The sequence below is a fragment of the Podarcis erhardii genome (assembly GCF_964252035.2).
Source record: "Podarcis erhardii genome assembly, chromosome: 3".
NCBI classification, from domain to species: Eukaryota; Metazoa; Chordata; class Lepidosauria; order Squamata; family Lacertidae; genus Podarcis; species Podarcis erhardii.
This window is the reverse complement of record NC_138507.1, coordinates 120408431-120436418: the sequence shown is the minus strand read 5'-3', so window position 1 is coordinate 120436418 and position 27988 is coordinate 120408431. Positions and strand designations below refer to the sequence as shown.

The following is a 27988-nucleotide window of genomic DNA, read 5'->3' as shown; positions in this document are numbered from 1 at the left end:
TCGGATGGTCCGCCCCCGCCACTTAATGGATCCAATTGGCTTCCAGAGAGTGGTAGGGGATGCTTTATCCCAAGTTGATGGCCTTTCAGCTGATTCCCTGGTGGCCCGCTGGAATGCGGAGTTAACCAGGGCTATTGACTGTCTGGCTCCGAAGCGCCCTCTCCGATTGCATGGAGCCCGGACAGCCCCGTGGTTTTCCCCGGAGCTGAGGGTGATGAAACAATCGTTGAGACGGCTAGAGCGCCGGTGGCGGAAAACTCATTCTGAATCAGACCGGACACGGGTTAGAGCTCAACGTCGAGCCTACCAAGTGGCAATGGCGACGGCGAAGAGGGCCTTCTTCACCGCCTCCATTGCATCTGCAGAAAACAGCAGCAGGAGACTTTTTCAGGTGGTTCGCAATCTATCAGAACCACCTGCACCACCGGGGCCTGGTAGGGACCCCAAGATCTCCTGCAATGCTTTTGCAAAGTTTTTTGCAGATAAAATCGCTCAGATTCAGAAGGAGGTAGACTCCACCGTGGGAGCAGGGCCAGGGCGGGAGAGTGCTAGAGTTCTGTCTGGTCCTGTTACATGGGATCAATTCCAATCTGTTACCTCCGAGGATGTGGACAGGCTGCTTGGACGAGTGAAACCGACCACCTGTCTCTTTGATCCTTGCCCATCCTGGCTGATAAAAGCGAGCCGGGAAGGGCTGGGCGATGGGATCTGCGGGGTGGTGAATGCTTCCCTCTGTGAGGGAGCCTTCCCAGACCCGCTGAAAGAGGCGGTCATTAAACCGCTTCTTAAAAAAACATCTTTAGACCCGGCCAATTTGGCCAACTATTGCCCAGTCTCAAATCTGCCATTCTTGGGCAAGGTGATTGAGCGGGTGGTTGCTGAACAACTCCAAGCACGCCTGGAGGAAACGGACCATTTGGATCCCTTCCAATCGGGATTCAGGCCTCACCATGGGACTGAAACTGCCTTGGTCGCGCTGGTTGATGATCTCCGGCGGGCTAGGGACAAAGGTGAGAGCTGTTTCCTAGTTCTGCTGGATCTCTCAGCGGCCTTTGACACCATCGACCATAACATCCTTCTGGACCGTCTAGAGGGGCTGGGAGCTGGGGGCACTGTTATACAGTGGTTCCGCTCCTTCCTCCTGGGCCGTGTCCAGAAGGTGGTGGTGGGGGGTGAGTGTTCAGACCCCTGGGCTCTCACTTGTGGGGTGCCTCAGGGTTCTGTCCTCTCCCCCATGCTTTTTAATATCTATATGAAGCCGCTGGGAGAGATCATCAGGGGGTTTGGACTGGGTGTTCATCAGTATGCAGATGACACCCAGCTCTACCTCTCCTTTAAATCAGAACCAGTGAAGGCGGTGAAGGTCCTGTGTGAGTGCCTGGAGGCGGTTGGAGGTTGGATGGCGGCTAACAGATTGAGGTTGAATCCTGACAAGACAGAAGTACTGTTTTTGGGGGACAGGAGGCGGGCAGGTGTGGAGGATTCCCTGGTCCTGAATGGGGTAACTGTGCCCCTGAAGGACCAGGTGCGCAGCCTGGGAGTCATTTTGGACTCACAGCTGTCCATGGAGGCGCAGATTAACTCTGTGTCCAGGGCAGCTGTCTACCAGCTCCACCTGGTACGCAGGCTAAGACCCTACCTCCCCGCGGACTGTCTCGCCAGAGTGGTGCATGCTCTAGTTATCTCACGCTTGGACTACTGCAATGCGCTCTACGTGGGGCTACCTTTGAAGGTGACCCGGAAACTGCAATTAATCCAGAATGCGGCAGCTAGACTGGTGACTGGGAGTGGCCGCCGGGACCACATAACACCGGTTCTGAGAGATCTGCATTGGCTCCCAGTACGTTTCCGAGCACGATTCAAAGTGTTGGTGCTGACCTTTAAAGCCCTAAACGGCCTCGGTCCTGTATACCTGAAGGAGCGTCTCCACCCCCATCGTTCAGCCCGGACACTGAGATCCAGCGCCGAGGGCCTTCTGGCGGTTCCCTCATTGCGAGAAGTGAGGCTACAGGGAACCAGACAGAGGGCCTTCTCGGTAGTGGCGCCCGCCCTGTGGAACGCCCTCCCATCAGATGTCAAAGAGATAAAGAATTACCTGATGTTCAGAAGACATCTTAAGGCAGCCCTGTTCAGGGATGTTTTTAATATGTAATGCTGTATTGTTTTTAATACTGATTGGGAGCCGCCCAGAGTGGCTGGGGAAACTCAGCCAGATGGGCGGGGTATAAATAATAAATTATTATTATTATTATTATTATTATTATTATTATTATTATTCTATCCTCTCTTTTGTGGGTCTGATTATTCATCATTTCCTCCTGCATCTTTTATAACAATCTAAATCTTTTAGATCTCCGTTGTGTCCAGAACTCACTCTTAAACAACAAGTGATATTCCAGTCCTAGTGACAATTTTAACTGTCTACAATGGTCTTTAATATAAGTTATAAATTTCCCCCATTCCTTATGGTTGGCGGGGCGCAGCTTCCATCCTAAGCCTTTGCGGGGACTGCTCTCCTCCAGAGGAGGCTTGGGAGAGAAGCTGCACGCCCGCCACCCTTATGGTTGGCGGGGCGCAGCTGGCAGGTGTGCAGGGAAAGGGGAGGCAGCCTGCAAAGTTGCACAGCCCCCCCCACTTGCTGGGGCGCCCCTAGAGGCCGGCACCCTGGCACAACGCACCATGGGAAAGACGGCTCTGACAATGATGGTCCGATAGGTTCAACAATAGAACCCATTGCCTAGGAAGGGTAAGTGGCCTCTCCTGGTATGCAGGCCTTCAGGCAGAGGCTACCACCTGCATCAAATCTGCGGTTGGGCCAGGTGACCTTCCACCCCCTGTTCAACTCTTATGATTCTACAATGCACAGCTGTTGTGTTTTGGAAATGGCCAAGTGTTTGGGTCAGGAATGGGGAGCCTGTGGGCTTTGAGATGCTGCCATGTCCCATCATCGCTGACCCTGGAAGGCCCTAGCCTTGGTTTAGTGGGAAAGGCCCAGCTTGGCCCTGCAGTGAGGCCCGTTAAGTGGAGAGAGGTCTGGCCTGGTGTACCTGGACTTCTTTGAGTAATTTGGAGACCTGGATGAAGTTCAGCCTGGTGTCGATGGGGCAGTAAACGCATTTCATAGCCAGCGGCTGGTATGGAGCCAGGGCATCGAGATAGGAGAAGTCGGGCTCTGTAAATGGAAAGAGAGAGGGGGATTCAGACAAAACACACGCAAACCTTGGGGAAGGTCTCCTCCGGTTTGGAGGAAACAACAACCAAACGGAAACAATTTCCACGTAAATCATAAGATCTAACGAAGGATACAACAATAATATCAATAACAGCAATAAGCTCTCTCAACGCCCCCCGTAAATAATACTCTAGCCCAAGAATCTGTTCAACAGCCTCAGCTTTTGTAGCTGGAGTCAGTCCGTACTCCACTCTCCCAGGCCAGGCTCTTACCTGTAAATATAATGGTGTTGAGGCTGGACTTGCCCCACAGCTCCATGAAATGCACCACGTCCCCAAACCGGAGCGAGGGGTGTCCTGTGAAGACCACGCAGGGCTGCTTGAAGTCGTTGCTGAAGTCTCCGTGGATGCTGGGGTAATGCTTCAGCTTGTTGCTCTGAATGAGCTGGAAAGAGAGAAGGAAGGCTGTCAGAAACCTCCTTTCCCTTTCCCGCGTTCTTCCTTTATTGACATTCAAGCACCGCGCTTGACCCAAGTTATTTATCGCTACCTACGGCTCACGTGCCTCTCTTGCACGCAAACGTGCTCAAAGCGTCCTGGCAAAAACGCGTGCCGATATGTCCCTGCAAAAAGAGCCGCGCGCTAATTCATTCCAAAGCATAAAGCGACGATCCAAACGAGTGATTCGTCTCGATAGCTTTAAAATAGTAGTTATACAATCAATGCTAAAGCACTCTTTCAGATTGCAAGGGAAGCTCGTGTATTAGCAACCAAGGTTATAGCGATAATCATACAGTGGAACTCGGGTTATCGAACGTCTCCGTTGATGAACGTTTCGGAACCCGAACGCCGAAAACCCGGAAGTAAATGCTTCCATTTTCGAAGGCGCCTCAGAAGTCAAACGGCTTCTGCGATGTGTCCCCACCCAATTTTCACCACTGAAATTGCGCCTCGGTTGTCAAACGTTTTGGAGGTTGAACAGTCTTCCAGAACGTGTCATGTTTGACAACCAAGGTTTCACTGTACTGTATATTGAGGGGAATGATAAAACTTTCATTCTTTTAAAAAACCAGAAGCATTTTTACTTGGTATTATAGAAGAAAAAGAAGAAGAGTTTGGATTTGATATCCCGCTTTATCACTACCCGAAGGAGTCTCAAAGCAGCTAACATTCTCCTTTCCCTTCCTCCCCCACAACAAACACTCTGTGAGGTGAGTGGGGCTGAGAGACTTCAGAGAAGTGTGACTGGCCCAAGGTCACCCAGCAGCTGCATGTGGAGGAGCGGAGAATCAAACCCGGTTCCCCAGATTACGAGTCCACCGCTCTTAACCACTACACCACACTGGCTCTCGGGACATTAATAATGTTAAATTAAAGATGTTAAATTGTTTTTATATGCAACAACTGCGGCAAGAGTATTGTGAGCCCAGAAATGGAAACAAGAAGAAATTCCGACAAAAGAAGAATGGCAGACGAAATTAATGGACTATGCAGAATTGGGCAAAATGACAGGAAGGATTCGAAACTTACGGGACCAGAGATTTACAGAAGATTGGAAGAAGTATATGAATTATTTGAAGAGCAACTGTAATCAACAAATTACGCTAGTATGACTACAAGAAGTTTTGTAAGGAGAAATATACGAAGTGTTACGAAGTAGAAAAAGATAGAGATATTGGTTCTGAGTTTGAAATGTAATAGGAAAGATAAGAAATGCATATTAAGAGATTAGATTGGAAAATTTTCAGGCAGGATTGATGGAAGTCAAAAAAATTGAATGAGTAAAAGTATGTTTAATTACTGTTGAAAATAATAAGTTAAAAAACTAATAAAAAAATTATATAAAAAGTAAAAAAAAGGGGGGGGAATGATCAAACTTTCTGGGTGATTATGCTGTTCACAGCACAAACAACAACACTAGCTACTAGCCATCAGTGGCCCTTTCCTCCTCCATGGATTTGTCTAATCCTCTTTTAAAGCCATTGGTGGCAAGAGGGATGCAGGTGGCGCTGTGGGTTAAACCACAGAGCTTAGGACTTGCCGATCAGAAGGTTGGCGGTTCAAATCCCCATGACGGGGTGAGCTCCCGTTGCTCGGTCCCTGCTCCTGCCAACCTAGCAGTTCAAAAGCATGTCAAAGTGCAAGTAGATAAATAGGTACCGCTCCGGCGGGAAGGTAAATGGTGTTTCCATGCGTTGCTCTGGTTTGCCAGAAGCTTAGTCATGCTGGCCACATGACCCGGAAGCTGTACGCTGGCTCCCTCCGCCAGTAAAGCGAGATGAGCGCCGCAACCCCAGAGTCGTCCGCGACTGGACCTAATGGTCAGGGGTCCCTTTACCTTTACATTTAGGTTGGCGGCAGGGAGTTCTACAGTTTAACTTAGCTAACACTAAGCTGGGGGAACCAATGGTCTGACTCAATACATGGCAGGATCCTGGTATCTGACAGTTATCAGCTGGGTCCTGGGCTCAGTGGAAACCACCTGAGAGGCCTCGTGGAATTGTAGCGTTGGAAGGGTCCCTGAAGGCCATGTAGTCTAACCCCCTGCAATGCAGGAATTTTTTTTGCCTGACGTGGGGCTCGAACCCACAACCCCAAGAGTGGGAGTCTGATGAGCTATTTGGCATACCCTCCTCTTTCTACAAGATGGCTGCTCAGAAACACACACCCCCACTCGTTTCCTAGCGAGAAATCTAAATGCGCACATGCGAGTCACGCTGGGAGTTAATAAGCCCTCCGTCTTGCAAGTGTGCCTGTAATTAAGCATGGAAGAGATTTATCCTTGGAGCCCGCCGAGGCCAGCTCTTCAACATCTAAGCGTTACCTCCAGCAACGGGAGTCGGAGGCCCAGCAAAGGACGTGCTAGATGAGGATTATACTTATTTCATGGAGAGGGAGAGAGAGAGAAAGAATGAAAGAAAGAGGGAGAGGGAGAGACAGAGACCCCTGCAAGCAGCTCTTGAAATTTCAGACACAACCCGAAGGAAGCAGAACCTGCCTCAGAGGTGCTGGCGGGCATTTCCCACAACAAGGAAAGCGGGGTTTGTGAGATGCCATAAATGCCGTCAGATTTGCCTGTGGATTAGTAAGGGAAGGATGACATTTCTGCATCAGGTTTTGATGGCTCTTCCTCCACCAAAGGTGGCCTGGGTGAGCCTGCTGGGGGACTTGACTTGCCTGAAAGGAAGCCTCACCTCAAAACACACTGAATAAAAGGCACATAATCTCAAAAGCGGGACGCGAGTGGCGCTGTGGGTAAAACCTCAGTGCCTAGGACTTGCTGATCGCATGGTCAGCGGTTCGAATCCCCGCGGTGGGGTGAGCTCCCGTCTTTCGGTCCCAGCTCCTGCCCACCTAGCAGTTCGAAAGCACCCCTAAGTGCAAGTAGATAAATAGGTACCACTTTATATAGCGGGAAGGTAAACGGCGTTTCCGTGTGCTGTGCTGGTGCCGGCTCGCCAGAGCAGCTTCGTCACCCTGCCACGTGACCCGGAAGTGTCTTCGGACAGCGCTGGCTCCCGGCCTCTTAAGTGAGATGGGCGCACAACCCTAGAGTCGGACACGACTAACCCATATGGGCAGGGGTACCTTTACCTTTAATCTCAAAAGGCTTATTAAAATCATAGAATTGTTGAAAGGGACCCTAAGGGTCATCTAGACCAGGGGTCAGCAAACTTTTTCAGCAGGGGGCCGGTCCACTGTCCCTCAGACCTTGTGGGGGGCTGGATTATATTTTTTTTTGGGAGGGGAATGAATTCCTATGCCCCATGGGTGGTGCTGTGGGTTAAACCACTGTGCCGCTTGGGCTTGCCAATTGAAAGGTCAGCGGTTCGAATCCCCGCGACGGGGTGAGCTCCCATTGTTCGGTCCCTGCTCCTGCCAACCTAGCAGTTCAAAAGCATGTCAAAGTGCAAGTAGAAAAAATAGGTACCACTCCAGCAGGAAGGTAAATGGCGTTTTCTGGTTTCACCAGAAGCGGCTTAGTCATGTTGGCCATGTGACCCAGAAAAACTGGCTGCGGATAAACGCTGGCTCCCTTGGCCTTTAAAGCGAGATGAGCGCTGCAACCCCAGAGTCGTTCACGACTGGACTTAATTGTCAGGGGTCCCTTTACCTTTACCTTTTACAAATAACCCAAAGATGCATTTTAAATAAAAGCACACATTCTACTCATGTAAAAACACCAGGCAGGCCCCACAAATAACTCAGAGGTGCATTTTAAATAAAAGGACACATTCTACTCATGTAAAAACATGCTGATTCCTGGGCCATCCGCGGGCCGGATTGAGAAGGTGATTGGGCCGGATCCAGGCCCTGGGCCTTAGTTTGCCTACCCATGATTTAGCCCAACCCCCTGCAACACAGGGGGAGTATTTGCATGAAGTGGACACGAACCCACAACTCTGAGATTGAGAGTCTCATGCTCTACTGACTGAGCTATCCTGTAAGAGTTGGAAAAGGTTTAGAGAAAGGGCAGGCAGAGTGATCAAGGGGATGGATGGCTCCCCTACGAAGAAACGCCGCAACGTTTGGGACTTTTCCGTACAGAGGCAAGGTGAAAAAGATGGAAGTTTGATAAAATTGTTCGTGGCATGAAGGAAGCAGATAAGAGAAAAGTTCATCTCCGGCACTAGGAAATCCTGCAACCGAGCGCAGTGCAAGTGATCAGAGTTTGGACTAAGACCTGGGAGGCCACGGTTTAAATCAGAACACTAGCACTTGCGGGTATGACATGAAGCTGAATGGTGGACGATACAGGACAGAAAGGACTTCTTCCTGCAGCGTGTAGTTAAACTACGGAACTCCCTGCCACCGGCAGTGGCGGTCACAGACATGGGTGGCTTTAAAACAGGATTGGACAAATTCATGGAGGAGGAGAGGACTGGATTTTTAAAGGGTTTGTATTTCTGATGTAATCTGTCTCAAACATCTATTTAAAATAATGGAGCATATGCTTCATAGGCATATATTTCTGAAAGTGGACCTTTTTCATGAATGGAAAGAGGAGAATCGATGTCAAGGGCATCTCTAAGGAATGTGGTGATTAAAGCGGTGGCGATAAAAACAACTTTTGTCCCTCGTTTGCAGCATTCAGAAGGTCAGTGAGCAAGCGAAATCTAGGATGCCTTCTTTGGCAAGGCCAAAATACACGGGCAATTCATTTTGTGTGGGTCTACGAGCCCAGAAATTTCAAACCTCCTTTTGAAGATTGATAAGGAAGCAGGTGCTCTGTGGGTTGAATTCATGTCCCTCGCTCCCTCTGGCTGCCCTTAGTGGGAGGAAAAAAGGCCATTTGCCATGCTAGGGTTTTTACTTCTTTTAAATCTGGCAAGCCTATATTAGCACTTATGGGTTTGAACATGGGAGGAGGCAGTACTGGCCTCTCATATCTGGGGACTCCAAATAACCCCCAAATTAGCTACATGTGGAGAATTGTAAAAAATAAAGAAAAATAAAGAAAGTGCAGCAACTGCTGCCCAGTAATGACGTTTCAGCCACATCCCTCTGAGAGGCGTCAAACAGCATCATCAGAAAGACCCACAGAACTTCTCAGTAACGACAGCATCCCCTGGAACTGAATGGTGAATCCTTAAAATGCGACACTTGGCAGAGAACTTTTTCTGCATCTGGAGACTCTTAGCTAAACTTTTTTATTCTTTTAAGGGAGGAAGACATTTCTGGAAGTTTCTGCAATTCTGCAAAACTAGGTATCTTTGCAAAGCAATTTCCCCTATAAGGCGTGTCACTATCATATGCCTTTTTATGCACGCTTTACCTCGGTAGATGCTGGCTGGAGGCGCTGCAAAATTCGAGGAAGTGTGAATTCCGAAAGAGGGCCGCGTTCTGGCCTTGTACTGTTTTGGAAAGCCCTTTACAGTTATACCTTGGGTTACAGACACTTTAAAGGTAAAGGTAAAGGGACCCCTGACCATTAGGTCCAGTCGTGGCCGACTCTGGGGTTGCAGTGCTCACCTCGCTCTATAGGCCAAGGGAGTCGGCGTTTGTCTGCAGACAGCTTCCGGGTCACGTGACCAGCATGACTAAGCCACTTCTGGCGAACCAGAGCAGGGCACGGAAACGCTGTTTACCTACCCGCCAGAGTGGTACCTATTTATCTACTTGCACTTTGACATGCTTTCGAACTGCTAGGTGGGCAGGAGCAGGGACCGAGCAACGGGAGCTCACCCCGTCATGGGGATTCGAACCGCCGACCTTCTGATCGGCAAGTCCTAGGTTCTGTGGTTTAGACCACAGCGTCACAGACGCTTTAGGTTGTGGTTTTTTTTGGGTTATGGACCGTCAAAACCCGGAAGTACCGGAATGGGTTACTTCCAGGTTTTAGCGGTCGCGCATGTGCAGAGGCGCCGAATCGCAGCCCGCACATGCGCAGACGCGCAGCTGCGGGTTGGGAACGTGCATCCCGCACGGATCACATTCGCAACCCGAGCGTCCACTGTAAATGCAAACTGGCTGGAATTTCTCCCTCGTTCCTTCCTCCCCCCTCCTGCGCGTGAAATGGGATCAGATGGGCAGGGCAATTCTCTTACCTCCGCATGAGGGAAGGGTGGTTCTGGCAGGTACACCTTCGTCTGCTTATTGTGACACAGCCTGGAAGGCGGAGGGGGAGAGAGAAAGAGAAAAACAGAGAGAAAAGTTCCCACAGAGGAACTTACAGTCTGCAAATAAAAACATCTTGAAGATCCCAGGCCACAGAGAGGTTAGGCTGGCCTCAACTAGAGCCAGGGCCTTCTCGGCTGCGGCTCCAATCTGGTGGAACGCTCTGTCACAAGAGACTAGGGCCCTGCGGGACCTGACATCTTTCCGCAGGGCCTGCAAGACAGAGCTGTTCCACCAGGCCTTTGGCCAGGGCGCAGCCTGACCCCGCTCCTCTGGCAATCTGCACAGAATTTTGCTTAATGGTTGCCATCAATTTGACTTTAATTAATTTTTATAATGAAATGTTTTTAGAATCGTTGGATTATTTTGATTGTTGTTAGCCGCCCTGAGCCCAGCTTCGGCTGGGGAGGGCGGGATATAAATAATAATAATAATAATAATAATAATAATAATAATAATAATTATCATCATTATCAAAACAAGCCAGATTTACAAACTGACCTGACAACCCATTGCAGTTCAGCACTGCCACCTAGTGCTCAAATCTCCCAACCAAGCAGAGAAGTTCTGTGCTGACAGGTGGCAGCATCATCTAAGCCCAGCAGTTCCCAAACTTTTGAGGACCACCCTCCTTTGGTCCCATAAACTCATCCCCAGTTCCCCCTATCCCAGAGGTTCACAACCTTTTTGAGTCCATGGCTCCCTTGACCAACTGCATTCTTTCTGCGGCCCACCTGGGGGGCTCAGAAGCCCAGTTATGTCCCCCGCTTGCCTGAAATGGCGCAGTTAACAAATACCCTGAGAGGCAATTCCAAACAAAAAATTATGGGAAAGTGGGATAGATATAAAACGTATGTTCAAAATACAGTAAAGGTTCGCTATCTATGCTAGCATTCGATTGACGTTGGAGTGAGACTGAGTTGAGAAATAAGGCTAAGAGCACATATTGATATAGGAATGTATTAGATGATATGTAACGATATCATAATAAGAGTACAATCATTTGTAAAAAATGGAATATACAACGGGAAAGACAGGATGTTTAGTGTGTTGGTATGTATATGATTTTTTGGGGGAAGTTGTTTTTGTTTTTTCTCTTTCCTTTTTTTGTTTCATTTTCTTTCTAGGTATATAAAATTTGTATATAATTTTTGTATACATGTTGGAAATTATATTATAGTAAGTCCTGTAATGTAATATGACAATGTTTACCAATGTAATACAGTGGTACCTCGGGTTAAGTACTTAATTCGTTTCGGAGGTCCGTTCTTAACATGAAACTGTTCTTAACCTGAGGCACCACTTTAGCTAATGGGGCCTCCTGCTGCCGCCGCGCCGCCGGAGCCCGATTTCTGTTCTTATCCTGACGCACTATTTCTGGGTTAGCGGAGTCTGTAACCTGAAGCGTATGTAACCCGAGGTACCACTGTATAAGAATGTTAACAAAATACATAAAATGCAAATTAAAAAAAAAAATTCCCCGCTTGCCTGCAGAGCTGGCAGCCTCTTGTCCTTTTTCGAACACCCTCCCTGGTGGAGCATTCCCTCAGCCTCCTCTCCTCTCTCCTTGCGAGTCCTCTGGGCAGATGCCGCCACTGCCCCTGATCTCTGAGCCACCCGCCGCCCCAAAGGGGCCTGGGGAAAGGATGCCCCAGACCTAGTGGCCTGGTGGAGGCTGGCCAACGGTGAACGGTGCACAGGGCAAGCAGAAAGAAAGTTCAGTGTGGTGCTTTCCTGTCTGCCCGACCTCCCACTTGTCCGTCCATTCCCCAAAACAAGGGCTGGCAGACTGGATGGCTGGGCTCCCTCGCCCGCTTGCTTGCCTACTCCGAGGCTGCCCCTGTTCCTGGCACCCAGCACACCCTGGCCAGCCCCAGAGGGACCCTTCACCTGTGGACCTTGGAGCCAGGGCTGCTGCAACAAACAGCTGTGCAAGTCTTTGGAAAGCAGAGATGCGAGAGGACATCAGAGGAGGGAGGGAAGGAAAGAGGGACAGAGGCCAGCGTTGCCTGTGGCACCCCTGACCGTCATTCAAGGCTATACAAGGCCACAGCACACTGGTCAAAAACTACTACCCTATCCTATAAAAAAAGCATTTTTCAGAATACAGTGGTACCTTGGTTCTCAGTTGCCTTGGTACTCAAACAACTTGGAACCCAAACACTGCAAACCTGGAAGTAAGTGTTCCAGCTTGCAAACATTTTCCAGAAGCTGAATGTGCTCCGTTTTGAGAGCCACACTTCCGTTTTGAGTGTTACGCTGAGGTCTGTCTGTTTTTGCTATTTATTTTGCGTTTTTGTGGCTCTTTTTTGTGTGTGTGACTGTGTGGAACCCAGTTCAGGTACTGACTGATCGATTGTGTGACTGCAGTACATTGTTTATCACTTTCATTTAATGGATCAATGGTCTTGTTAGATAGCAAAATTCATGTTAAATTGCTGTTTTAGGGGTTGCTTTTAAAAGTCTGGAACAGATTAATCCATTTTGCATTACAGTCATACCTCGGCTTACAGATGCTTCAGGTTGCGTTTTTTCAGGTTATGGACGCGCTGAAACCTGGAAGTACCGGAATGGGTTACTTCCGGGTTTCAGCAATCACACATGCGCAGAAGCACTAAATCACCCTTTGAGCATGTGCAGAAGCGCCGAATCGCAACCCGTGCGTGCGCAGACGCGGCGCTGCGGGTTGCGAACGTGCCTCCCACACGGATCACTATGGATCACTGGCAGTTCCCTCACTACGAGAAGCCAAGTTACAGGGAAGCAGGCAGAGGGCCTTCTCGGTAGTGGCACCCTCCCTGTGGAACACCCTCCCACCAAATGTCAAAGAGAAAAATAACTACCAAATTTTTAGAAGACATCTGAAGGCAGCCCTGTTTAGGGAAGCTTTTAATGCTTAATAGGTTATTGTATTTTAGTGTTTTGTTGGAAGCCACCCAGAGTGGCTGGGGAAGCCCAGCCAGATGGGCGGGGTATAAATAATAAATTATTATTATTATCACCTTCGCAACCTGAGTGTCCACTGTACTTTCTATGGGAAAGCGCAACTTGGTTTTGGAACGGACTTCTGGAATGGATTAAGTTTGAGAACCAAGGTACCACTGTAGTAGCTTTGCTCTCCCACCCTCTTTCTTCCTGTGTCGGAGGTACCCCTCCACCCAGCCATGGGGTACCTCTTTGCTGCCAACACTTACCACTCGGCAAAGATCTGGGAGAACTCGAGGGAGCTGTTTGCCACTGGCGAGATGAAGTAGAAGGGGACGTTGGAGAGGCCAGCAGAGTCGATGTACTGGTACAGGCACTCGAGAAGGTCGTAGATCACGCCGGACGGGTAGCAGGGGACCAGGACGTTCCCCCCGTTCCGGACGGTCAAAGCTTAACAAAGAGCAAAGAGACATGTTTTTGAGTGAGTGAATAGGGAAGAGATAATAATAATAATAATTTTTATTTATACCCCGCCCTCCCCGGCCAGAGTCGGGCTTAGGGCAGCTAACACCAATAAAATCACATTAAAAACATAATGGGGGGGGCGGATAAAAAACAAAAACCAATTTAAAATACAGGTTAAAATGCAATTTAAAATGCAGCCTCATTTAAAAAGTAGCTCATAGATCAAAACCATAAGGGGAGGGAAACAGAAGGGTCAGACTGAGTCCAAACCAAAGGCCAGGCGGAACAGCTCTGTCTTGCAGGCACTGCGGAAAGATGTGAAGTCTCGCAGGGCCCTAGTCTCTTGGGACAGAGCGTTCCACCAAATCAGGGCCAGTACTGAAAAGGCCCTGGCCCTACTTGAGACCAATCTCACCACCTTGTGACCTGGGACCTCAAAAATGTTGTCATTTGTGGACCTTAAGGTCCTCTGCGGGGCATACCAGGAGAGGCGGTCCCGTAGGTATGTGGACCTGAATAACTATTCAGTTTTCTTTTTTAATGGCACTCAATGGTTCAGGGTACTGGCACCTCTCTCTTTTTTTTAACCAAAAAAGCGTCGTGTACACTGTGCTCACTGGGGATGGTGGGAGTTGTAGTTCAAAACATCTGAAGGGTGCCACGTTGGTGAAGGCTGCTCTATAATATCCCCTGCCCCATTGTCTAACCCCCCCTCGACAAACTCATATCTTATTCCTTAAAAAAAATGGGAAATGATATATAATGAAATGAAGAGGATGTTTAAAATTACCTTTGTAAAAAAAACCCAGAAGCTTTTCTTTTGGGATTTATAGGGACAGAACTACCTAAACTGTACCTAAACCTATTCATGTATGCGACTACAATGGGAAGAATGTTACCTGCCCCAAAATGGAAAGAAGCAGAAGTCCCAGTGAAGGAAGAATGGAAACAAAAACCTACGGAATATGCTGAAAACTTACCGGAAGAATAAGAAATCAAGACAACCAATTTTTTAATTAAAAGAATGGAAATGGTTTATTGAATATTTACAGAAAATTTTTAAACAGATATAAACATTGGCAGGATGGCTGTAACAACCTGCACTTTTATACGGGCATATATTTAAAGATGATGAATAAATGAGCAAATTAAGTTAATTTGGATATGCAGAAGATATCAAAAAAAAATTTAAGGAACTGCAGAAAGAGGAGGATGGAAGTCAAGTTTCTAAATGTCAAAATGAATGTAAAATTAGTGAAATGTATAACACTAGTGAAATGTATAACTTGAAAAGTATAATAAATAAAATATCAAAAAGAGAGGGGAGGGATTTATTGAGATTTTTTAACAATATTGCCAGCTTTGTGACATCTTCCCGTTGGCCTTCATATAAATAAGCCGAACTCCTGCTTCAAATTCTTACAGTTGCTGGAAGCATTCAGAGGTGAGTTTAACAAGTAAAATGTAATAAATAAATATGCCTGTTGACTTTATCCATGGAGTTTTCTTGGCAGCGATACTCTCCACTATGACCTGTCCATCTTGGGTGGCCCTGCACGGCATAGCTCATTGCTTCTCTGAGTTATTCAAGCCCCTTTCGCCACGGCAAGGCAGTGATCCATAAAGCTATGGTTTTCCCAGTAGTGATGTATGGAAGGGAGAGCTGGACCATAAAGAAGGCTGATCGCCGAAGAATGGATGCTTTTGAATTCTGGTGCTGGAGGTGACTCTTGAGAGTCCCATGGACTGCAAGAAGATCAAACCTCTCCATTCTGAAGGAAATCAGCCCTGAGTGCTCACTGGAAGGACAGATCCTGAAGCTGAGGCTCCAAGACTTTGGCCACCTCATGAGAAGGGAAGACTCCCTGGAAAAGACCCTGATGTTGGGAAAGACGGAGGGCACAAGGAGAAGGGGACGACAGAGGACAAGATGGTGGGACAGTGTTCTCGAAGCTACCAGCATGAGTTTGACCAAACTGGGGGAGGCAGTGGAAGACAGGAGTGCCTGGTGTGCTCTGGTCCAGGGGGCCACGAAGAGTCGGACACGACTAAATGACTAAACAACAACAACAACAACAAACAAACAAACAAATAAATAAATAAGTAAGAACATAAGGAAAATAACAAGGTTTACACATCTAGGCGCTTCCAATTGCTCCATTGTCCAAAACTGCTGCCATCGCTTAGCCGGCCTTCACAATGGACTGGTTTCCATATTCCCTGGCAGCTTTCAATATCCTGGTCCTTCCTTACTTTTTCACTAGATCATTTTTCAAGATGGAGAGAGACCAGAACTGCACACCGAATTCCAAATGAGAATTCACACGGGCAGAGATCTTCGCTGCTTCATTTGCAATTCCTTTTCCTTGCCTTTTTCCTAGAGTTGCCATATTTCAAGAGGTAAAAAGGAGGACACTAAATCCGAGCCCAAATCGCCGGAGCCAAAGCCTGAACCCAGAGTAACCTGAGCACATTTTTATTTTATTTTTTAATCCCCAACTCCAGGACATTTGCTCTAAAATGTAACCCCCCCCCCAGGATGGGTATTTAGGACCTGCAAAAGAGGACATGTCTGGGAATTCCCGGACGTCTGGCAAGGTGGCAACCCTGCCTTTCCAAATGCTGCAATCGTTCTTTAAACAAAAAACACCTGTTGCTGTTACACACACATTGCACCAATATTTTCAGAGCACCGTCTTCTCTCAAGATCCAGCGGGTGGAAGTTTAATATCCTGTCTACTGTTAGATTAAAGGAGGGATATCTCTGGATCTCTCGTCCGTTCTTTCCCCATTATTCCTTTTAAACATTTACCACCTCTGCTCCTCAACCCAAGCGGGTTGCAATATTAATCATCATCATCATCATCATCATAAAAACACACACCAAAACAACGAATCAATATCTGGATGCAGCGAGCGATGACGTTTAAAAGAGGCAGTGGTAATATCAACGCTAACATGTCGTCGTTGAAGTGCGGAACGAAAAGAGATGATTCAAACAGAATCACGCCTTTGTTACTTTAAACCTTCTCAATGAAAATTTAGCATTTGGAAATGTAATAAAAGGTGGGGGCAGAACTGCATCTAGGCCTGGGGACAAAAAATAAATAAATGGATTTAGGTTTATGACATCACTAGAATCACGTAATGTAATTCCTCACGTCTGAAAAGCCACACGTAGTTTCCATGCAGGAATTGCAACAAGTGTGAAACAGACGGTGTGTGATACTTTTGTGTTTGTCGTGACAATTTCATCCTGTGTGCTGATCATAGAATCTTAGAGATGGAAGGTAGCCAAGGGTCATCTAGTCCAACCCCCTGCAATGCAGGAATCTCGGCTAAGGCATCTGTGACAGATGGACCTCCAACCTCTGCTTAAAAACCTCCAATGAAAAACCTCCCGAGGGAGACTGTTCAACTGTCACACAGCTCTTACTGTCAGAAAGTTTTTCCTGATGTTAAGTTAGAATCTCCTTTCTTGCAACTTGAAGCCATTGGTTCGGGTCCTCCCCTCCAGAGCAAGAGAAAACAAACATGTTCCCTCTTTCATGCGATGGCCTTTAAAATATTTGAAAATGCTTATCTGGTCTGTTCCAATGTGTTGTTGTTTAGTGGTTTAGTCGTGTCTGACTCTTCTTGTGTCTCCATGGACCAGAGCACGCCAGGCACTCCTGTCTTCCACTGCCTCCCGCAGTTTGGTCAAACTCAAGTTTGTAGCTTCGAGAACACTGTCCCACCATCTCATCCTCTGTCGTCCCGTTCTTGCTCCCTCCATCTTTCACAACATAAGGGTCTTTTCCATGGAGTCTTCTCTTCTCACGAGGTGGCCAAAGTATTGGAGCCTCAGTTTCACGATCTGTCCTTCCAGTGAGCACTCAGGGCTGATCTTCTTGCAGTCCATGGGACTCTCAAGAGTCTCCTCCAGCACCAAAAGCATCCATTCTTTGGCGATCAGCCTTCTTTATGGTCCAGCTCTCGCTTCCATACATCACGACTGGGAAAACCAGAGCTTTAACTATACGGACCTTTGTTGGCAAGGTGATGTCTCTGCTTTTTAAGGTGCTGTCTAGGTTTGCATTGCTTTTCTCCCAAGAAGCAGGCAACTTTTAATTTCGTGACTGCTGTCACCATCTGCAGTGATCATGGAGCCCAAGAAAGTAAAATCTCTCACTGCCTCCATTTCTTCCCCTTCTATTTGCCAGGAGGTGATGGGCCCAGTGGCCATGATCTTAGTTTTTTTGATGTTGAGCTTCAGGCTATATTTTGCGCTCTCCTCTTTCACCCTCATTAAAAGGTTCTTGAATTCCTCCTCACTTTCTGCCATCAAGGTTCCAATGTAGTCACGTCCTTTTCCTGAAGAGGGCAGAAGAGCTTCAAAACGTGGGGGAAAAAATGCAAGTTGGGAGCTTTTACAGCTCTGGCAGCAAAAGCAAGAGAAGTCAGAAACATCTCATGTCAACCCCTTGGGGGGGGGGGAAATAAAATTCTGATACTCAGCTGGGCATGGAGGCAGATCCTGAGAACCACAAAGGAAAAACTGGCAGAAAATGCTCTGTTCTTCTAAGGCTCTGTAGCCAAGGTGGTGAGCAGCAGTTGTCGCTGAACTACAATTCCCAGCACCCCTGAACACTGAGTCATGCCAGGCGTAGCTGAAGGGTGTCCAGCAACATCTGGTGGGCACCACATTGTCTAAACCCTGGCTCTGAGGTGTGAACTTACAAGGCCCTTTCCAGCAAACAATATAACAACAGTGCCACCGTCAGAATGCCAACAGACGACTCGAGGAAGTGAGCCAAGTCACGCGGTGTGCATTAAATAGCCAAGGAAGCACAAATATACCCTCTCAAGGGGTTACGGGGTCGGAAATGACGTTGCAAGGAATTCGGCACCTAGGAAACTTTATTCTCAGCTTCTCGTCACAGAATCGGAAGGGGCCACGAGGGTCATCTAGTCCAAGCCCGGAAATGCAGGAATTTCTTGCCCAATGTGGGGCTCAAACCCACAACCCTCCGACAGTGGGGGGAGAACGGAGCCACGACAGACAGTTAATAGCCACTGATAGCCTTTCCCTTCCAAGGCACATTTTAAGCAGGATGCTAAGTGATGCTGTTCACACCCACGACATCATACAGCTCAACAATTAACAGCTTTTCCAATGGTGAAAATTAATTTGCTTGTTAATTCTAAATATGTAATAGCAGCTGTTGCTATGTTTCTCTATAAACCATCAGAGAGAGAGAGAGAGAGAGAGATTCACTTTGTAGATGTAAATTAAAGGGATATATGGTCACTTTAAGGTCTCGACAGACTAACCAATTCTCTGCGACCAAGTTGCGTTTAATAATTTTCTCCTGACCAATTGGGTCGAAGCGCATCGGGCCTTTGTCAAATTTTGTAGTCATCTATTAGTCATATAAGGATTTTGATCATGCTTTGGCAAGTCTATTTGTTATTATATTGTATTTGTAATGTGATCTATTTTGACTACTGGCCGCTGACAAATTTTGTAGTCATCTATTGGTCGATATGGAGAGTTGGATCAGGCTTTGACCTGAATAGCAAAGTCAATTTGTTATTGTGCCATCTTTGTAATTTCATCTGCTTTGATTACATTTTCATATTCTGATGCTGGATTAAAATTGTACTTCATCTTCCGATAGTATGTTTAAGCTTCTGAACCCACTTACGTCTTTTGGGTTTAGTTACATTGGCTGGGGAAGAACACCCCTTTTTCTGTGCTGTGCATTTCATCGTCTGCACCAAAGTCCACAACAATCAGCGGGGAATACAATTATTATATGCCAGTGGTTTTCAACCAGCGTGCCATGGCATCCTGGGTGCCTTGAACGATGGTCAGGGGTGTCGTGGGCAAAACTGGCCTCCGTCCCTTTTTCCTTCCCTCCCTCCTCTGGTGCCCTCTCATGTCTCTTTTTTTTTTAATAATAATTTTTATTGGGTTTTCACATTTTTTAAAGACAAACACACAAGTTACAACAAAAACAAAACAGATATCATCACAACGCCTTGTTTTCTTAACCTTATTCCCCGGACTCCCCCCCCACCCCCTCTTCATACATCCCTATTCCCATGATTCGTTCAGCAAATTTTAGTTTCTTCTTCTTAACCTATAGTTGATATTTTTAAATATATCTCTTCGTGATTAGCCCCATTTCTCTTATCCCCAGCTCTTATAAACATTTAAATTTTTTCCTAAGGTCGGCGTAGATTCCCTTCCCCCGATTTCCCGTTTTTAAATGTAGACCCTTTTCACCCAACCCAAAATTTATCGTCGTTCTTACCCTTCTGCTTCCCCCTCCCCCCTTCCCAGGTTCTGGTCCCTTTTCAAATAAAAATCAACCGTAGTTTTTAGCCCGGATTCCTCACGTCCGAAGCCTTTAAGTCCCTTTCAGTTCCTCTCCGTCGATTCTGTTGGAAGTCTCTTATATCGGTCATCAAATCTCGAAACAATCCATTCTCCATCACTCCAATTTTTCTTCCCACATGGATACTTGATAGCAACTGCTGCCAAAAGTCAACCAGTCTTTCATGATCAAAAGGATAGCCCCAATCGTATTTCTTGTATCCTTCGAGCTCCTGTGTTCCAGATACTTCAGGGGCCCCCTCCTTCATCCTTAACATCTTTTGCAGTGTTGTAATCCAGATAATCCAATAGTCTTTTCCCTTGCGTTCCACCATTATGGACTTTTTGTTGGTATTTTTCAATTGTTCTTTCTCCTCTCCTTGCTCTCTTTCCTCCGATTCTTGGAATGTCTTTTCTGTTTCGGCTGCAGATTCCTTTCCTGTCAAATCCTTCATGCATTCAGCAGAGTTGCTTGTTCCTGAAGTCAAGGTCATTAATTGTTTGTTCATACTCAGACTCTGCTCTTGCAATATTCCCACAAGATAAAACATCCTGTTTATCTCTGCCTGTAGTTTTCCTTCTGCCGCCATTGTAGTAGCTTTGGAATCCCCCTAGAGGGATTCTGGTTACTTTGTAAACTTTTTCCAACAGTCCAAATCTTTTTTTATTTCTTTCTATCAAATCTCCAACCACTTTGTTTCAATTTAACTTTTAGTTCAGAGGGATATCAGTTAACAAGTTTTCAATCTGTCCATTTAACAGTTCTTTTAACAACTTATTCTTCTGCACCAGACTCAAACACGGGACTCTCCCTGGTCCCGGGGGGGGGGGGGGATTTCACAAAAAATTTCTCCTCACTCTCCAGCACAACACTTCCTTTGTTAAATCGTGGAAGAAGTTTCTTTTATAATGTATAAGTGTATCTTTTCCGCCTTAGTTCTCTGAACTTTGCTTAAAAATTGGCTGTAATTAGGGGGGGGTGCGGACTCCCTTTCAGCACACCCTCCGGTCGTCTCCAATTCGAAGGAAAAATTTCTTAAAGCCAAATTCCATTTACTCACGGGTTAATTCTTTCAATCCAAATTTCCAGGGAGAAAGTCAGCGCTCTCCGGTCATGGCTCGCGGCTCCGCTCCACCGAGGTATTGATCGACTCTCAGCGCCACACCACCCTCCGTACCCTTTTTCGAGGGTCGGGGGGGGTGCTTAAGGTGCCCACCGAGTCTTCCCGTCCGCAGGCTTCAGCGCCTGCGGTTTCTAAGGGTCCCTGCGTCGCCGGCGTGGCAAGACCCGTCCTCGGTGGAGCCGATTCCCTCCGCAGCTCGGAGGGAATCCGCCATTTCCAGATCGCGCTAACCCGGAAGTCTGGTGCCCTCTCATGTCTCTACCTCCCCAAGGCTTGCACAGATTGAGGTTGAATCCTAACAAGACAGAAGTACTGTTCTTGGGGAACAGGGGGTGGGCTGGTGTGGAGGACTCCCTGGTCCTGAATGGGGCAACTGTGCCCCTGAAGGACCAGGTGTGCAGCTTGGGAGTCATTCTGGACTCACAGCTGTCCATGGAGGCGCAGGTCAATTCTGTGTCCAGGGAAGCTGTCTACCACCTCCATCTGGTACGCAGGATGAGACCCTATCTGCCTGCGGACAGCCTTGCCAGAGTAGTGCATGCTCTGGTTATCTCCCGCTTGGACTACTGCAATGCGCTCTACGTGGGGCTGCCTTTGAAGGTGACCCAGAAACTGCAACTAATCCAGAATGCAGCAGCTAGACTGGTGACTGGGAACAGCCGCCGAGACCACATAACACTGGTCTTGAAAGACCTACATTGGCTCCCAGTACGTTTCTGAGCTCAATTCAAAGTGTTGGCGTTGACCTTGAAAGCCCTAAATGGCCCAGTATCCCTGAAGGAGCGTCTCCACCCCCATTGTTCAGCCTGGACACTGAGGTCCAGCTCTGAGGGCCTTCTGGCAGTTCCCTCACTGCGAGAAGCCAAGTTACAGGCAACCAGGCAGAGGGCCTTCTTGGTAGTGGCGCGCACCCTGTGGAACGCCCTCCCACCAGATGTCAAAAAGAACAACTACCAAACTTTTAGAAGACATCTGAAGGCAGCCCTGTTTAGGGAAGCTTTTAATGTTTGATGTATTACTGTATTTAATATTTGGTTGGAAGCCGCCCTGAGTGGCTGGGGAAGCCGAGCCAGATGGGCGGGGTATAAATAATAAATTATTATTATTATTATTATTATTATTATTATTATTATTATTATTATTATTATTGCACAGCTGTTTGTTGCAGCAGCCCTGGCTACAAGCTCCGCAGGCAAATGGTGGCACTGGGGCTGGCCAGGGGGTGCTTGCCCGGCACCTGTGGGGCAGTGTGAGGAGGCATCTCACTTTGGGGTGGAAAAGATCAGAGACCAGGGGCGGCAGCTGAATTTGCCCAGGGGAGAGGAGGCTGAGGGAACACTCCACCAGGGAGGGTGTTTGAAAAAGGGCGAGGGGCTGCCGGCTCTGCAGGCAAGGGGTGACATAACCAGGCTCCTGAGCCCCCCAGGGGGGCCGCAGAAAGAATGCAGTTGGTCAAGGGAGCCGTGAACCCAAAAAGGTTGAAAACCTCTGCTATATGCAAAGAGGGACAAGGGTCCAAAATAAAATAAAAAAACCCTATTAACTTAAATCAAAGTCTCAGTTTAAATGGAAGAAATCCAATTTGGACCAGAAAAACTTGGGACAGTACTTAAAGCCATCCGGGGAAATACAAAATACAAAACAAAAACCCAAAGCTTAAAAGACAACCTGCCTGTTTATAATAAAGGTAAAGGACCCCTGGATGGTTAAGTCCAGTCAAAGTCAATTCAGGCCGAGGAAGCCAGCGTTTGTCCACAGCTTTCCGGGTCATGTGGCCAGCATGACTAAGCCGCTTCTGGCGCAACGGGACATCATGATGAATGCCAGAGAGCATAGAAACGCCATTTACCTTCCCGCCACAGTGGTACCTGTTTATCTACTTGCACCAGCGTGCTTTCAAACCGCTAGGTTGGCAGGAGCAGGGACAGAGCAACAGGAGCTCACCCCGTTGCAGGGATTTGAACTGCCAACCTTCCGATCGGCAAGCCCAAGAGGCTCAGTGGTTTAGACCCCAGCACCACCTGCGTCCCTTTTACCATACCTTATAATAGCAGCCTGATAAAAAGCCGAGGGTCACAATCCGACAAAATACCCAAGAGGGCTCAAAGCCATTGAAGCAGGATTCAATGAAACTGGTATTCAGAAGCACTGCTGCCTCCGATTGCGGCTAGTAGCCATCGAAAGTCCTCTCCTCCTCCTCCATGAGTGGGTCTAATCCAATTTTAAAGCCATCAAGGCCTTGATGTTATTTTAGGGAAGAAAAATACCTTATACAGAACCAGGCCAATGGATCTCCCCTGACTGGCAGGAGTTTTAGCCAGGGAGTCTTCCCTAGCCTTTGTCAAGTATAATTGTTTAATTGACAATGAAATGGAGAACGCCTGTGTGTATTGCTGGAAAGGTTTAACACGGGGAAATTCCACAGAGGTATACTAAGAGCTTTCTGCTAGCTGACCTGTGTGTGTTTAACCTTAGATCACATGAGAGGCTATTGAATGGCAAACTGGCCACCTTGAAAGGTTGGTGCCTTTGGCTTTTTGTTCTTAGGCTCTGAAACTCTCCTGAAGGGAGTCAATACAGATCTAGGCAAAATGGAGGCTGAAGGAAGATAGAGACCTATGCTTTTAGGTCTGTTTGGAATTATTATTTATTTCTAAGGTGATGAGCCAGTGCTGAACACCACAATATATTTATGGTGCAAATTTATCGTTTACTGGGTGTGTGTTTTTGGTTCTGTTTTGAAGAAAGCTCTGCAAGTGAAGTTTTGCATCAAACAAATGGGTCTAGACTATTTTATTCCAAGAGGAGTCAGTTTATATGCATCCAATCATTTCAATGTTCATATCTACACCATAGATTGAATCCATCTATTGACGCCAGAGATTCTGCATGCAAAGCTTGCACTCTGCTACTGAGCTCTCTTCCTCCAAGCTTGGATCTAGGGAGGGGAGCCCAGGACTGATCCTAGCTTCATACAGAGATCCTGGACAAGGTCAGTGCCAAGGGGAAGGTTAGGGTCTTCATGGAATGTAGAGCTGGAAGGGTCACTTAGGCCAACCCCTGTCACTGCCTTGACAACCACCATTTCTGGCTTGGCTGTCAGTAGCAGCTACATGGAATCAGCTGGCCATTTATTCCTGCACTGCAGGGGGTTGGACTAAATGACCGCTGGTGTACCTTCCAACTCTACCATTCTATGATTCTATGTAAGGCCAGGCCAAGCTTGTGGGCTACGCTGCCTCTGCCTTGAGCAGGCTTTTGGGTCACCAGGTGCTGGCGACGACTGCGCCTTTCGAGAAACGGGAGGCTGACTTTTAACAAAGCACACGCAAAGATGTTAAACTGGCCGAGAGGCAGCCAGGAAGCGGCAGGGCCACCTGTCGACTGTGTCAAAACACAAACCGCTGGCAACGAAGCCACCCACTTAGCGAGCCAACGAGAGCGGGCGATTCAATCTCATTATGCCTGTTCCGTTCCAAGACTGGGTGTCATCTCCAGCCGCCTTCCATAAGGTACAACTTGCATCTCTCAAAAGCACTTACCATATTAATGAGGGAGGCAAAGGCACATCGTAAAAAATCTCAACTGCTAGTTTTATGCCAGGGAGAGGGAGAGAGGGAGTCAAGCAGTTACTTCTGTTCTGGGAATCTCGGAGCGATTTCCCACATGGGGTTATGAGTCAGATTATAAAGCAAGCAGAGGCAAAAGAACTCCAACCCAACCCAACCCAACCCAACCAGCAACAACACGGCCATTGCTGCCACACCCCCCCCCCATACCCACGGCCACCTTACCAAGGTTACTGCAGAATTCTCCCACCATGCCGTCGGGATTTGCGGTGGGAATCTGGGTGAGGCCGGTCAGAATGAGGACATCGCTGTTTTTCAGGGAAGCTTGGTCCATGGGCTGAAAGGAAAGGTCCAAGAGGCAGAGCTCGTTTATTTATTTATTATTAGTCACACAATTCTAAACCAAAATAGACTCCAGGCATCTTGCAAAGAGGACAAAAGTGCAGAGTTAGAGGCATCGTGTTCCTCAATGCACGCAGAAGACGATGGAGCAGGTCAAATGAGTGTGTCTTGCCCAGCATCCTTTTCTCACAGGGACCAACCAGATCCTTAATGGGACTAAAGGTAAAGGGACCCCTGACCATTAGATCCAGTCGTGGCCGACTCTGGGGTTGTGGCGCTCATCTCGCTTTATTGGCCGAGGGAGCCGGCGTACAGCTTCCGGGTCTTGTGGCCAGCAGGACTAAGCCGCTTCTGGTGAACCAGAGCAGCACATGGAAATGCTATTTACCTTTCCGCCGGAGCGGTATCTATTTATCTACTTGCACTTTGACATGCTTTCAAACTGCTTGGTTGGCAGGAGCAGGGACCGAGCAACGGGAGCTCACCCCGTCGCGGGGATTCGAACCGCCGACCTTCTGATCAGCAAGTCCTAGGCTCTGTGGTTTAACCCACAGCACCACCTGTGCCCCTCCTTAATGGGACTAGAGGAGTGCAATACCAGTCTCCCCTTCTATAATACTAATATAATACTAATTTATTATTTAAACTCTGCCCATCTGGCTGGGTTTCCCCAGCCACTCTGGACAACTCCCAACAGAATGTTAAAAACACGATAAAACATCAAACATTAAAAACTTCCCTAAACAGGGCTGCCTTCAGATGTCTTCTAAAAGTCAGATAGTTGTTTATTTCCTTGACATCTGATGGGAGGGCGCCACCACTGAGAAGGCCCTCTGCCTGGTTCCCTGTAACCTTGCAGGGAGGGAACTGCCAGAAGGCCCTCGGCGCTGGACCTCAGTGTCCGGGCTGGACGATGGGGGTGGAGACGCTCCTTCAGGTATACTGGACTGAGGCCATTTAGGGCTCTAAAGGTCAGCACCAACACTTTGAATTGTGCTCGGAGACGTACTGTGAGCCAGTGTGGGTCTTTCAAGACCGGTGTTATGTGGTCTCAGTGGCCGCTCCCAGTCACCAGTCTAGCTGCCGCATTCTGGATTAATTGTAGTTTCTGGGTCACCTTCAAGGAGAGCCCCATGTAGAGTGCATTGCAGTAGTCCAAGCAGGAGATAACTAGAGCATGCACCACTTCCAGCAACTGGTATACAAAGGCAGCATTTGGAGGCTGAACACAGCCCCTGAGACCAGAGATCTTCTTTAAAAGTTATCCACGTTGGGGCTCATCATTGCAGGCTGCTGTGAACAGATTCCATTGCTCAGCTGTGAATTCACAGGAATAATGTTAAGACGAACCTAGCTGGGTCAAGCCAAAGGCCCATCTATTCCAGAGTCCTGTTCTATCAGCAACAGCAAGAAACTCCAGCGGGTGCAGAATGCCGTGGCGAGACTCCTTACGGGGTCCTCGCTGGGGGATCACATTCACCCGGTGCTATACCAGCTGCACTGGCTCCCGGTGGAGTACAGGATCAGGATTAAGGTGCTGGTTTTAACCTTTATATGGCCCAGGACGCTCGTACGTACGGGACTGCCTCTCCTGGTATGTCCCAAACAAAAACATCTTGGAGGTCCCGGGCCACAGGGAGGTTAGGCTGGCCTCAACCTGAGGCAGGGCTTTTTCGGCTGTGGCCCCGATCTGGTGAAACGCCCTGTCCCAAGAGACTAGGCCCTGCGGGACTTGACATCTTTCCGCAGGGCCTGCAAGACGGAGCTGTTCCACCAGGCCTTTAGCCAAGGCACAGTCTGACCCTCTCCTTCTGCAATCCTCATAGCACTCTAGCCCAATGGTTGCCATTAATTTGATTTTGAACTGATTTTAGAATGTATTTCAATTAATTGATTGTGATTTTATGTAAATTGTGTTATTTTTACTGTTGTGAGCTGCTCTGAGCCCGACATTGGCTGGGGAGGGCAGGATATAATTTTTTTTTAAAAAAAATATTATTACCGTATTTTTCCCTCTATAACACGCAGATTTTTTCTCCTAAAAAGGAAGGGGAAATGTCTGTGCGTGTTATAGAGCGAATGTGTGGTCCCTGGAGCCGAAAAATCAGGCAAAAATCAGGCAAAAAATCAAATCGCTGCGCTGCACGGAGAAGCGAAACCTGAAAAGAGGAAGTGGCTGCTTTCCTGCATTCTGCCTCAGGGTCTTACTGCCCACCCTCCTCTGTTTCGTTGCTGTGTTTGCTGAAACGGAACAAAGAGCAGGGAAAGCCCCTCCCTTCCAGGCAAGCAGAGGGGAATTCCTCTCTGTGCTGCTGGGGGAGAGGGAGAGAGAGGGGGGAAGGGAGAGAGAGAGGGGGGGAGGGGGAGGGAGAGAGAGGGGGGAGGGAGAGAGAGGGGGGGAGGGAGGGAGGGAGGGAGGGAGAGAGAGAGAGAGAGAGAGAGAGAGCGCGCGAGAGAGAGAGAGATGGCTGGCTTGGGTGGGGGGAAACTTTTGCCTTTCTTTCCTCCCTCCCGTTAAATCCCTCTCCTGCATTCTTAGCCAGCTGCTTCTCTGCACACCCCTCTCATGTCCCTTCTTTGTTTTTCCTTCGCTCCCCACTTAAAATGTGGTTACAAAGCATAGATCCACATGGATCCTCAGGATCTTTGCATTGGGTCACCCCAAATTCACCATCAGATCACATAGCATGTCCATGGCTACAGCCTGCACCAAAAAAATCACGCACCCACTGTTGCCTGGGGCTGCAATGGTGCAAAAATGTGGTTACAAAGCATGGATCCACAGGGATTCTCAGGATCTTTGCATTGGGTCACCCCAAATTCACCATCCGATCACATAGCATGTCCATGGCTACAGCCTGCACCAAAAAAATCACGCACCCACTGTTGCCTGGGGCTGCAATGGTGCAAAAACGTGGTTACAAAGCATGGATCCACAGGGATTCTCAGGATCTTTGCATTGGGTCACCCCAAATTCACCATCCGATCACATAGCATGTCCATGGCTACAGCCTGCACCAAAAAAATCACGCACCCACTGTTGCCTGGGGCTGCAGTGGTGCAAAAACGTGGTTACAAAGCATGGATCCACAGGGATTCTCAGGATCTTTGCATTGGGTCACCCCAAATTCACCATCAGATCACATGTCTGTGGCCACAGCATGAAGCCCAAAAATGATACATCCACTGTTTCATTCAGAATGTTTTTTCCCTTGTTTTCCTCCTCTAAAAACGATGTGCGTGTTATGGTCAGGTGCGTGTTATAGAGCGAAAAATACGGTATTATTATTAAATATTATTATTATTATTATTATTATTATTATTAGCGGCAGCAGCAGCAGCAGCACATGGACCTTGATGAGACTGCCGGCAGCAGGTTGGGCTAGATGACCCCAGGGCCCCTTCCAACTCTA

General features: G+C 47.9%; 1 protein-coding gene across 1 annotated transcript in view; it reads right to left on the bottom strand.

Moving 5' to 3' along the window:
* INTS9 (integrator complex subunit 9) overlaps positions 1 to 27988 on the bottom strand; it is a 69692-nt gene that overhangs the window by 11934 nt on the left and 29770 nt on the right. The window contains exons 9-13 of the mRNA XM_081854719.1: positions 24459 to 24570; positions 12984 to 13164; positions 9720 to 9780; positions 3445 to 3616; positions 3048 to 3172 (exon numbers count right to left, since the gene is read on the bottom strand). Of these exons, the coding sequence (XP_081710845.1) occupies positions 3048 to 3172; positions 3445 to 3616; positions 9720 to 9780; positions 12984 to 13164; positions 24459 to 24570 (651 nt within the window). The remainder of the gene's footprint in view (positions 1 to 3047; positions 3173 to 3444; positions 3617 to 9719; positions 9781 to 12983; positions 13165 to 24458; positions 24571 to 27988) is intronic.